This window comes from Bos grunniens, chromosome 3, assembly GCF_055505025.1.
Source record: "Bos grunniens cultivar Pamir isolate PY7600 chromosome 3, Bosgru_T2T1.0, whole genome shotgun sequence".
Taxonomy (NCBI): Eukaryota; Metazoa; Chordata; class Mammalia; order Artiodactyla; family Bovidae; genus Bos; species Bos grunniens.
The window spans coordinates 88,567,020-88,579,843 of record NC_141167.1 but is presented as its reverse complement, the minus strand read 5'-3'; the positions used below and the strand labels follow the sequence as shown (position 1 = coordinate 88,579,843).

The 12,824-nt window shown below is 51.2% G+C and overlaps 1 protein-coding gene across 4 annotated transcripts; it reads left to right on the top strand.

Moving 5' to 3' along the window:
• The first annotated feature begins 345 nt into the window (after nt 1–345).
• Nucleotides 346–5,483, top strand: KCNA2 (potassium voltage-gated channel subfamily A member 2). Of its 4 annotated transcripts, none has more exons than XM_086394469.1 (3): nt 346–490; nt 2,576–2,914; nt 3,358–5,483. In XM_086394469.1, the coding sequence occupies exon 3, from the start codon at nt 3,521–3,523 to the stop codon at nt 5,018–5,020; it is 1,500 nt and encodes a 499-aa protein (XP_086250595.1). In that variant the 5' UTR covers nt 346–490; nt 2,576–2,914; nt 3,358–3,520; the 3' UTR covers nt 5,021–5,483. The 4 variants fall into 4 exon arrangements, with proteins under 4 accessions (XP_086250595.1, XP_086250597.1, XP_086250594.1 ...); XM_086394471.1 differs by having other exon boundaries at nt 485–766; XM_086394468.1 differs by lacking the exon at nt 346–490 and adding an exon at nt 944–1,085.
• The last annotated feature ends 7,341 nt before the right edge of the window (nt 5,484–12,824 follow it).

The following is a 12,824-nucleotide window of genomic DNA, read 5'->3' as shown; positions in this document are numbered from 1 at the left end:
TCATGGACCTTCCAAGAGCACCCCTGACCTTCTCAGGCCCATCATCTGAGCAGAGGGCATCCTGGGCTTCCCACACACTCTTACAAACGCAAAGAGCATCCTCCACCACCCACCCCGGGGTACCATAAGCTGTATCCCCAATTTCAGAGCCCCGCAGGCCAGCTGGCTTCCTAAGGTCTGTGAGGAGCCCATTTTATAAAGAACCTGGCGCTTGCCTGGCGTGCTGCAGTCCATGGGGTCACAAAGAGTCGGACTGAGTGACTGAACTGAACTGGCGCTTGCCTAGGGCAGCTGCACCTCCCCCTTACGCCCCCACCCCCAGCCTTTCCTGCCCCTGCTCCTCCGGGGGAGGGAGTCCAGAGGGCCGGCGCTGCAGTTCTGCCGGGTTCCTGCGGCTCCTCCCCGTGGGGGCGAACACAACACCGAGTTTGTGCCACACTGCGGCCCACACCTGCTGTATTCCCCTCTGCGAAGCCAGAGCTTTGGCTGGGTAAGCGGGAGGTGGAGAGGCAGAGCTGCAGGAGGGGGCAAGCCGGCGCGAGAGGGCAAGGAGAGGGTCTGCAGGTTCTGTCTGGCAGCATCATATAATAATAGCAACACGTCTCCCACGCGGCTGGATCCCTTCTCCGGCCTGGGATAGCTGTATTGATTGTTTCCTCCTTGGCTTACTTATGGTTGGCAGGAGTCTCTCATGACCGCTCCTCAACTCTGGTCCCCGGTTCCCCGGCCCGCCGCAGCACCCAGCTCAGCCCTCCGCGAGGTTCTGGTTAGTAAGCTGAGCTCTGCCAAAGGATGGGGTGCTTTCCTCGCGGGGAGGGGGCCCAGGCCCGGGAGCCTCACTGAGCTGACAGCCGGGTGGCGGCACCTCGCTGCCTCGGGTCCCCGCCGGCCCCTTTAATTCGAGTCCGCCGGCGGCCAGGTGCGGCGCTGCGTGGCGCGGTGCGGCGCGGTGCGGCTGCGGGCGGCGGCCGGGTGCTCCGTACGCGCCGCCCGCGGGACTGCAGAGCCGGCGCCGGCTGGCCGCCCGCAAGCCGCCTCCTGCGGTCATCCAGAAACATGGAGGCTCCGGGTGCCCATCAGGAAGGGTAAATGGGTGTCGGGGCGCTCGGCTGCGCGTGCTGCCGCCCCGCTGTCCGGGCTGCGGGACACCGGGCGGCACAGCCTGCAGCGCGGCAGGCTCGGGCTCAGTCCGGGGCGGGCGAACCTGGGCCGGACCGAGCCGGGGCGGGTGATGGGGGGCTGGCGTCCAGCGGAAGGAGAGAAACAGGCAAAGGGCTCGAGGACTCTCCGGGCAGTGCCAGGCGCGCAGGGCGGAGGGCGCAGAGAGGAGCTGGCGGGTGATGGGAAGCGCAGCTGACATAACCATGTCTGGTAAATAGCGCTGGTTGGTAGGACCCGAATCACTTGGGACTGCCTGGCGGCATTCCCCTCTCCTGCTCAGAAAGAAAACGGCTTTGCAGCAGAGAAGGGCTTTTCCGCTTCCCTGGGGCCGTGGGATGCCGGGGAGCCCCCCGCTCTTAGGGGAAAGCCAAGATCTGGGGCAGCATCTACTCCCCACCCCCAGAGTTTAGGTTCCAGTGTTTTCCGGAGGGAGATGGAGCCTCGGCGGACCCTTGGACCCTAGGGGCAAAAGAGCTAGACTGCGCTCGGGCCCCACCGCTAGAGCCCCCCTCCGGACCGGGCAGGAGGGGGTTAAGGTGGAGCTGGCTGCAGTAGCCAGCTGGTGGGTCAGGTCCACCCGCGCGGAGCCGAACGCGGAGCGCGCGGGGCGGAATCCCGGCCGGAGACAGGAGCGATGGGGAGAGGGCTCGGACCCCTCCCCGCCCTGGGGCCGGCAGGATTGGGCGGGCAGGGGGCCAGCCCGGAAGCTGGCTTCCTCCAGGCTCCCCCTCTAGCTGCTGCCAAGCTGCCTCGCAGCCAGGCTGACGGAAACTTGGTTCCGCACTCACTGCCCAGGAGACGTGAGGGGTTTTCTCTTGGGGAGAAATCAGTGGTCGGGCGTGCCCGGTTCGAATGCCACCCCACCGGAGGGAGGCCTGCAGTGTAGGGGTCCCTGAGGGAGAGGAAGTCCTGGGACCAAGGAAACCAGCTTTTGGAGATCGACCTTTCTGTGTGAGAAGTCTCCCTAGATGAGCTCTGGAGGAGTGTATGTTGGGGGGAGCCAGGCTGGGAAGGAGCGGTTCTTCCTCCAGGACTCTGCAGAGGTCAGAGCTGGGAGTGGGGCTGCAGTGTAGGAAGCTCTCCCCTTGGGAGATGCTGTGTCCTGACCTCGGGATGGGAGGGCTTTGCCCAGAGTCCCTCCTGATGTCTGCAGAGGACCAATGGGGAACCTGGCTGAGCCAAGAGAGGCCCCTGGAGGAGACAGGCCCAGCCAAGTCTAAAGGCTTGTTCCCTGGGAGAAAACGCTTCCAATGGATGGAAGCCTGCCCAGAAGAGGCAAAGAGGCTGAGGGATAGTTCTCAGGTATGACACCATAATGGAAAATGGGCATGGAAGAGAAGCTGCCAGAGCTCTTCTGAATCTTGGCACTAGCTGCCCAAAAACTCTGATTCCACCTTGCTGCTGTTTTTTCCAGGCAACGTCACACCTCCTGAGGGCAGCCAGGAGGACTCCGGCTTTTGCTGAGCATTGCATCTTACCTCCTTCCTTTCAAAGGCTCCAGATCCCAGCTTACCTGTCCCCGAGTCCTGTGTGCCCCTAACCAGGCATCCCACGACCCCTCCAGCCCAGCCCAGCCCTAGAGCTCACCTCCAGGCCCTGGAGCCTGCCCTCCTGCCCAGAATGACTCACCATTATTTCTAGCTCAAGTGAGAAGACATGATGGGGTGTCGGGCTGCCCGTTTGTATATCTAGGATTCCTGAAGCATCGGATCAGCTCTGCAAGGAAGAGAGCTGCAGATTCCTGCCTTGCCAGGTAAATCAATCTATTGTTTAATAATAGCCGTGTGTAGAGTCACTGGGGTGGGAGCAATGAGGGAGACCCAGGCCCAAGATTTGTCACTGAAAACACCTCTCAGGGTGCAGGGATCTACAAGGCATTAGTTTAGTGCCTGGGAGAGGGCTCCCTTCCAACCTCTTGTATGGGACTGTGCTCCATGAAGCCTGCGCAGTGCAGGGGGACCTATGTCAGCCCCCTGCCTCCAACACAGGGCATTCCAGAGCTTTCTTGAGAGACCACCACCTGCTCCCCTCTGATCCCCAGCCCAGGTAAACATAAATCTTACTTTTTTGTGGTATCGGTGGTGGTGATGTTTTTGCGCTTCTTGGCTGAGAGAAGAGAGGGGGAAAAAAAAAGCACCCCAGGTCGGGCTGCCAGTGCTGAGTGGTCTTATGTTCTTAACCACCTCTGTCTTTCAGCCAAGCGAGGCTCTCTCTCCAGCTCTCAGGGAGCCCTGGGGGCTCTCCCGCTGGAACCCAGGCTGATGCTGCTGTGTTTCCTGGGGCCGTAAGCACCATCCCAAGCTCCCAGCCACCAGGCAGCTAGAAGGCACAGCGAGAGGCGCCTCTCCCGGTTCCAATTATGACAGTGGCCACTGGAGACCCAGCGGATGAGGCTGCTGCCCTCCCTGGGCACCCGCAGGATACCTATGACCCAGAAGCAGACCACGAATGCTGTGAGAGGGTGGTGATCAACATCTCAGGGCTGCGGTTTGAAACCCAGCTAAAGACCTTAGCCCAGTTTCCAGAGACCCTCTTAGGGGACCCAAAGAAACGGATGAGATACTTTGATCCCCTCCGGAACGAGTACTTTTTCGATCGGAACCGCCCGAGCTTTGATGCCATTTTGTACTACTACCAGTCTGGGGGCCGGTTAAGGCGGCCGGTGAATGTGCCGTTAGACATATTCTCTGAGGAAATTCGGTTTTATGAGCTGGGAGAAGAAGCAATGGAGATGTTTCGGGAAGATGAAGGCTACATCAAAGAGGAAGAGCGTCCTCTGCCTGAAAATGAATTTCAGAGACAGGTGTGGCTTCTCTTTGAATACCCAGAGAGCTCAGGGCCTGCCAGGATTATAGCTATTGTGTCTGTCATGGTGATCTTGATCTCAATCGTCAGCTTCTGCCTGGAGACATTGCCCATATTCCGGGATGAGAATGAAGACATGCATGGCAGTGGAGTGACCTTCCATACCTACTCCAATAGCACCATCGGGTACCAGCAGTCCACTTCCTTCACTGACCCTTTCTTCATCGTAGAGACCCTCTGTATCATCTGGTTCTCCTTTGAGTTCTTGGTGAGGTTCTTTGCCTGTCCCAGTAAAGCCGGCTTCTTCACCAACATCATGAACATCATTGACATCGTGGCCATCATCCCCTACTTCATCACCCTGGGAACAGAGCTGGCTGAGAAGCCAGAGGATGCTCAGCAGGGTCAGCAGGCCATGTCACTGGCCATCCTTCGAGTCATCCGGTTGGTAAGAGTCTTTAGGATTTTCAAGTTGTCCAGACACTCCAAAGGTCTCCAGATTCTAGGTCAGACCCTCAAAGCCAGCATGAGAGAATTGGGCCTCCTAATATTCTTCCTCTTCATCGGGGTCATCCTTTTCTCTAGTGCTGTCTATTTTGCAGAGGCCGATGAGAGGGAGTCCCAGTTCCCGAGCATCCCGGATGCCTTCTGGTGGGCAGTCGTCTCCATGACAACTGTAGGCTATGGAGACATGGTTCCGACTACCATTGGGGGAAAGATCGTGGGTTCCCTGTGTGCAATTGCAGGTGTTTTAACCATTGCCTTACCAGTCCCTGTCATAGTGTCCAATTTCAACTACTTCTACCACCGGGAGACAGAGGGAGAGGAGCAGGCCCAGTACCTGCAAGTGACAAGCTGTCCAAAGATCCCATCCTCCCCAGACCTAAAGAAAAGTAGAAGTGCCTCTACCATTAGTAAGTCTGATTACATGGAGATCCAGGAGGGGGTAAACAACAGTAACGAAGACTTTAGAGAGGAAAACTTGAAAACAGCCAACTGCACTCTGGCTAATACAAACTATGTGAATATTACCAAAATGTTAACTGATGTCTGACTGAACCCTAGTAACCTACTCACAGCTCAATGGAACTAATGCAGACGTTGCATAATAGCCTGCATTGTAGTCAGTGTGTTCTACAGTGTGTATCTGGTTCTGCATGGAAAGCAATAGTCGTGCAAGTGACTTTTGATCTTTTGATTTTTGATTTAGAACACAGAATATCTATCCATGGCTTTCATGCAAATCTTCATCACCGGCTTAGGGGTTTCCAAAGATGGGAGTCACCTATGGAAGCCAGGATTTCAGAAGGACACGTTGGGGCCACCTCATAGCAGATACAGAACCCATCACATCAGTGTCACCTTTTCTTCCTAAAGAAATGCACACAGCATCTCAGAGATGCAACTCCCACCACTACCACCCTCATCCTCCCACCCCACCAGCCCACTTGAGCCTACCTCCCCCTTCACAGAGAAAAACCATGGTGGCTTAGCCTTAAAGTTCTGGTAATTATTCAAAAGGTCTTTCCCATTTTTGCATTGAAAAGAACACACAGTGCTGTGTGTTGGAATTACTTTCTGTGTCACAGGCTGGGTGTTTGTGAATTGCAGTTGCCAAGTAGATGCTCCGGAGGCTTGTGTTTCATAACGGAAAATGCTGCATTTGGTTTTTTTCTCTGCAGTGTCAAAGTGAGGGAACCCCGGGGGAGGGACAGTTAGGATGACCGAATGTGAGTTGTCAAGTTTCACATTTGCTCCCTTCGCCCTACAGGGAGAAGCTAACAAACCAAGGGACCTCTCAGCTTCAGATTTCACCATTTTTGCAGGCTTCAGGGTCACAAAAACATGTCTGATTTCTTCGTTACATTGGAGTTTGCAGGCATCTGCTTTCTAGTGCTGTGGCCCAGCTACACTGACACTGCAGTGAAATCTACCAGTGATGCGATAGAGCTGCATGGGTGTTTGTTGCATGAATCTCAATATTTAAAACACAGGAGATAACCTATTTTCTTAGTAGCCTACACAGTATTCATATTTAGAGTATTAATAGCCTAGGAATGGCATTGAACTAGGGTGTTGTTTTTTTTTTTCCTTTCCCCTCAGAAGACAAAAAGCCCTCAATCAAGAGAAAAAAAAAAAAAAATAGACTGTTTGGAGTGAAGAACCAAAACTTCTGGCCCTCTAGCCCACCCCCATCCCTGTTCTTCCAAGTGGGGGTACAGACCTCTGCAAAGCCAGGGGAGTGAGCAGGGAAAGCAGTGTCTAACACCTCACGTGACTGCACCTTAGGAATGAACCTAGTCATGGGCAAGACTGTACAGCTGACTGGGGCACGTTGTCCTGAGCACAGGCGGATCTGTGGATCCAGTGTATATACCTATGTATCAAGTGTCTCTTCCATGAGTTCCTCTCCCTAGCTATAGAAAAAATGGCATTTGAACCTTGTATAAGCTTATGCAATATTTTTGACACAGGGCAATATATGCATGTGTTTGACTATGTGCACTAGAGTGTATATACACGCATATATATATATTTATATATACATATATATACATACATACGTGTGTATATGTATATATGCACACACACACACACATATATATATAGTCATTCTCTGGAGTTCAGGTTCAGGAGCAAACCCACTGCTTGGTGGGTTGGTTGTCTCAGAGACCTAATGGGTTAATTTGTCTCATTGGTCACCCCACTGGGCCTGGGTTTGCCGCCATTGCCTCCAACGCTCCAGTCTTCATGGATTCTTAGATGTTCGAATTGTCTTTCTGCCCTTCATGTGCTGCAGCTTCAGTTCCCCATGGCTGAAGCTTGTCTTACCGAGTGCACAAGGGCCCCAGGGCCCTCACAGCTCCAGCTGACCTGGGCCAGACCCACCCCAGGCAGCCCCTCTACAGCCCATCACCTTCTTCATCTCCATTCTCATTGTCCCTGCCCTGTCTGGTTTTCATTTGAGACGTAGAATGTATTTAACTAATAGAGACCATACACACGAGAACTGCAAACACCATGTCAAAGACATAACCCACAACTCAGATGCAAAATGACATGGTCATCTGGCTCTGCATCAGTCACTTCCACTAACCTTTCACTAAAGAGCCAGAATGGATCGCCTTCTTTGAAACCAAGGACATGGAGGAGGAGGGATCCTGGGGCCCCAATTCCACAGATCTAGGCTAAAAGGGAACCTCCTCTATGGTGAAATTTCTGAAGTTCAGGACCAAGAGATGGAGTCCCTAGTTGAACCACAGGCATCATTTTGATCACCAGGCTCAAGCTGTCTCCCCCATTAAACTGGCAACCAGGGCTGCGTATGCAACCGAAGGCTGGGTAAAGAATCATTCCCAGCCCCTAGAGCAGGCTGAGAGTGAAGGCCACGCCGCCTAAAGGTAGAGTTCTGGCTGACCCTGGAATGGGTGCAGATGGGGAAGCTTTTGCCTCACAAACTAGGCTTCTTTGCCTTTCAACATCATTGCTTAAATTTCCCAGACACAGCAAGCTGTGTGGTCAGGCTGCCAGTCGTCACTCCAGCCCTGGCCTCACTGTTGGCTCTTTAGCATCTTCAGTTACCTTGGGGGGTGGGGCACCAGCCCAGGGTGCTCGCTAGTTCCTGGTCACCCACATCCTCAGGGGTCTACAGGGCATCCTAGGCCCGGCACAAAGCCTCCGTGCTTCTCTTCCTCTCCTTCATGGGAGATGGTGCTGTATTTCCAAGGCGTGGGCTGGAGGGATGCAGACTTTGAAAAGATAAATGGTAAAATAACCTATACCTAATGCCTAGGTCGGGTGGTAGATATTTTTTCCCAGTGCCCTTGACCTGGGACTATAAAATGTTTACCCACACCGGCACACAGACATACACACCCACCACAAAAGAGATCTACAGTGTTGCCATACACAAACACAATATATTCACCACACATGCAAAATACACAGAGACCAAATTAATGAAAAGGGTGTACTCAAAAGATATACGCTTATATCTGTATCCAGAATATGCACACTCAGCCCAGACGTGGAATGTACATATAGAACATACGTGAAAGACCTACAAACACCATGTAAAAGACACAACCTGCAACTCGGATGCAAACCATACAAAATGACGTGGTCATACAGAGTGTACACAAATACCTGCATACACCATGTACAAAGACACAACTGATGCAAAACACACAAAAACAACATGGACACATAAGTATACATGTGGAATACACCCAAGATAATTTACTATTGTTTGCATGCAAAATACACACAAACTCAGTTTATACACCCAATACATCTATTCATAGTAAGCACACAAACTACAGCATACATACCCAAGAAATTACACACAAACACACACCTCAAATATACTGAGATCCATTCCTCTGCCCCCATATCTATAAATAGGCATAAACAAAAGATCAGATTTAATCACCTTTCCCTAGCCTGCATCTCTCCCCCTCAGTATCCTTCAAGAAATCTCTTCCACTAGTCTCTTTCCCTCTTACTCCCAGATTTCAGAAAAATAACCTCAAGGCTTAAAGCAAAAAGATGGGCCACCATGGTCAAACAGATTTCTTGTTACGACTGGGAATCTCATTGGGTTTCTACCTATTCACCTTCCTCCCACCAGAAACCCGGGTGCCAAGTGTGGAAGGCCCTGGGACAACTGACAGCCCATTAATACACACCTTTTGGCCACGCCTTTTCTCTCAAAGAAAATCCACACAGACAGTGCAATAGCTCAGGCGCCCCCAATCCCAACCCTTGGGATCTCTGGATTCATCCCCATCCTCCTGAAAGCAGCGTGGGCTCAAAAATCTGCAGGGTCCTGGGCCCAGAATGAGAATGAAGATGCCCCCAACATTCTTTCAGCCCACAGATCTTACTGCTCCTCCATCCCCAGCGGCTTTGTCGGGGCCTGGGTCAGAGTCAAGACCCTATACAAACTTTATCTCGTGAAACGAGTCACCTTTCCTTGCTTGTGGCATCTCACTTGCTCTTGGGTGTAAGCCCAGTGGGGTCAACTCCTGAGTCCCCCCATGAGTGCGCCATCCCAGGCAGGCTTTTCCACTTGCCCCAGCTCCACCTGGACACCTGTCTTCCATCTGATGGCTGTACCTTGAGGAAACACACACCAATTCAGCTTATGTAAAACTTGGTTAAGGATGTAAACCTAATGTTACACAAGCAAACAAGTCTTTTTTAGAAGGTCTGTTTCATATCCTATATCCTAAGGCCAGATTTAAATGCTTTGTAAGATTATGTGCTGTTTTGGAGTTACCCGCAGAGCTGGCTCTTCCCACTAGTAGGACTAGCTGAGAGCTAGGTGTGTTTTGGCAAAGGCCTCACCTCAGATGGAAGTTGGGGAGTCGAAGTCAGGCATCAGATCGAAATCAGATCCTCACGGCCTCTACTCCTGCTGCCATCCAGGCTGTGTCCCACCTGCCCTCCTAAACATGGTCACAGCTCCCCGTCTTCCAGGAAGGAAGCAGCAGGGGATGAGCGTGTGGATCCATATTTGCATACTTAGTGCAATGTGCTGGGCCTTTCAAGTGTTTTCAAGTCAAAATATCCATTGTCCCTTTAGCTTCAGTAGGTGCCTCCTTGGCTCAAACTTTCAAGGAAGTTGGAGTTCTCAGAAGTCTAAAGAGAAAGAGGTCCAGGTTGGGTGGAGAGGGTGTCAGGAAGAAAGGGTAACTGAGCTAGTCAGATTTCAGAGTCAACTTTTTAGAAGCTGAAATTTAGTTAAGGTCATAATGAAGCTCTGTGCTTCCTGAAGCTTCTGTGGTGTTTGACATACCCTTCCTCTCTGCTTCTTCTGCCCCTCTCAGCTGGGCCTCCGAGGATGGAGTAGGCATGAAATCAGGAGGTTAGCCTTGAAAGGGGGCCCCAAAGGAGCATGCCCCTAGACTTCATTGGCCTGATGTGGAAAGGGCTCCCAGGACAGATTTTTTGGCCTGAGCCTACAGCCTGGGTGCTCATGTGGCTGCCCCATGTGGGGAAGGCTGCAAGACTAGCTTGTCCTGTCTGCTCTCCCTGGATCTCTCACTCCATTGTACTGAGGTCTTTGGCCAACTTCCTCACTCATGGTCAGCCATAAAACATCAATAGCATCTTTATAGAGGGCAGGCTGGGGCTTCCCTGCTGCCCACGGTACTGGAAAAGAGAGGCAGAGACTGACTTTCCACAAAGGAAACCATAGGATGGTTTGCAAATTTTATATGAGAGTGGCACCAGACCCCCATGGCAGACAGGAGGAGCACACTGCTTTGAATTGTTTCCCCAGGAGTGGGGATGGTGAGCCCTGTGCCAGCTCTGGTTCTCCTGTTGCCGTAACAGCCTCCATCCTGGTGATGGCTGTCTGGTCTGAGAGGACTGGTCCACGTAGGCTATATTGTCCAGGGTGCTCCTTGGTTACACACTGGAGGCTCCCCCAGCCTTGGCAAAGTGTCCATTGGCAGATTTGAGCCCACAAACTCAACCTCATTAACATTGTTCACCACCTGAGCCAACCAGCAGAGCGCTGGATGCTGGGAGGTGTCCAAATGGCTAGTGTGATCTTCATCTAGATCCGAAGACTTGGCCCTTGTTGAAACCAGCCCTGTTTTCTCATCAGAGCAGCAAGCAGAGATGGGTGGAGGTGAGGGATCCCTGACAAGCTGGAATGAGTCTCATTATCAAATGAACCTAGTTATCTTTTCCCTTCTTTCTGCTTCCCTTCCCACCAACATTCAGCTCCATCTCTCACAGTTTATTTTTTAAAGAGGAAAAGTGCAATAAACTAAATAGTGACTGTTTTCTTTAGCAATAGCTATTTCAAAATCTTGTTCTCAGGACTGAAAAGTGTAGTACCTGGATTCTCAGATAATGCCCTTGGCTTCTGGGCATCAGTTCACTGTCTCTGTAGCTCCCTCCTCCTCCCACATGGTCACGTGACCCCTGCGCTAGGAGGCCCTGGCCCTCCTCTGGAATGTAAACACACGAGTCTGATATCTGCTCACGGAAGGTCCAGGAGAAGACTTTCTTTGTCACTCTGACTCCTCCCCGTGTGCACCTCTCTCTGTCTCTGTGTGCATCTCTGTCCCTCTCGCCTTCCACCTGCCCCCTTCTGCCTGCTCTCACATGGCATTCTCACAACCTCTGGGCACTGAAACCTTGAGTTTGAGTGACCTCACACCAGCCCATCTCACGGACTTTCAGTCAGACTGGCAGGGTGTAATGGAAGCCTGCAGGAGAGCATTTACCAATAGATAAGAATAAAGCATCCTGAGCCATTACAGAAGATCATTTCCATGCACTAAAAGCCATTACTTGATCCATTTGTTTCCCTCCCTCCCCTCCCTTGGGAGATGGATGCCAGAGGAATGTGGCCTGGAGGTGTGCACCTGAGATGGGTCGCCTGGGCTGATTTGGGGAATTGCCCTCTGGCTGCCCTTCAAAATAAGCTGACTTGCTTAACCAAAGGTCTGCCGTGAGAGCTGTGGAGGAAAGCAAGTGTTGTGGATAGAGGTCTATGGGGACAGTGTTTGTGGGTGGTTAGGGCTTGACAGTAGCGAAACAAAGACCCCACCACCCACTATAGTGTACTGTTGCACAAATATTTGCACATGTTAACTGGGGACTTTAGAAGAGCCTCCTTTCCTGGGGGGAAAAAAAAAATCTGTGCAGCTGAATTTTCAGACTAGACGATCAGGGAAGGCTGGCAACTCCAGGGTCCCACCGCATTCCTTTTCAATCTACCTTGCTCTATACCCGTGTATACAGCAAAACCTCAGTTAACTGACGGGGAAATCCTCAGGGAAGGAAGCCGTCTGATGGCTTTACAATTATGGGTTTTTTGGGTGGGAAGGGGAAAATGTGTTTTGGTTCAACCTTTGTTATGGGGGAAAAAATCTTTCCTAAGTTGGTTAGTACAAACTTTCCTGCCTTAGTAAGCAGAATGTTTGAAGTTGACAGGAGACCTTGCATTGCTCAGGGTCAGTATTCTCAACCTCAATGCTCATTGTACAGAAGTATGAGTGGAGAAGACCAAAGAAATAGGCTAAATGTCTGCTGGCTACAAGACATCTCTGGAAGTTGGACATTTGGGCTCATTAGATAATACCCTTGCCATCATTTGCCTCTTTCTACTGGAAGCAGAGTAAGAAAACATAATTCTTGTTAGTCAAGGTTTTGGTTAATTGGTCCTGAGTTATCAGAGGTTTTCCATATATACATATATCAGTGTATATATATGTATAGTATATGTATATATGTATACCATTGTTTCAAAAAATTATACAGTTATACAGTGACCAATCCCCTTAGCTTCACTAATGTGGAATACATTTGGCAACCCAAGAAATACTGCATTTATTTGAATTTTTAAAATGACCTCCCTTTGCATTCTTAACCATCACTTCAGTTCAACTTTTTTTCTCCTGCACAAGGACTTTTCTAGAAGGTAGTTCTTTCATAACAGAAGATCAGGCTCCAGCATCTTTCCCTTCCCAGATGGCTGCCTGACTCAGGGATAAAAGGGAAGTCTGATCTAAGAGCCAAGTGCTTTATCCTTTGTTCTGCCTGTCCGACAGGAAAAGTTATTACAAACTTTGTAGTTCTGGGTGAGGGGAAAGCTTAAAGACCTGGCAAAGGACAGATCTCTTTTGCTTTCTCTTTGTCATCGGTGGTAACCTAGGCTTGAATTTCATGAGATCTGAAAATAATAGCTAAAGAACACCTCTGCCCCATGGAAGGTGAGATGTGTAGCAACCCATGAAACTCACAAATCCATCCTCTTGTTGAGTCTGACCAAATCTAGGTTGTGGGTGTAGGCAGTAGAGCACCCATAATTCAGCTGCCTCTTTGGAGAAACACCT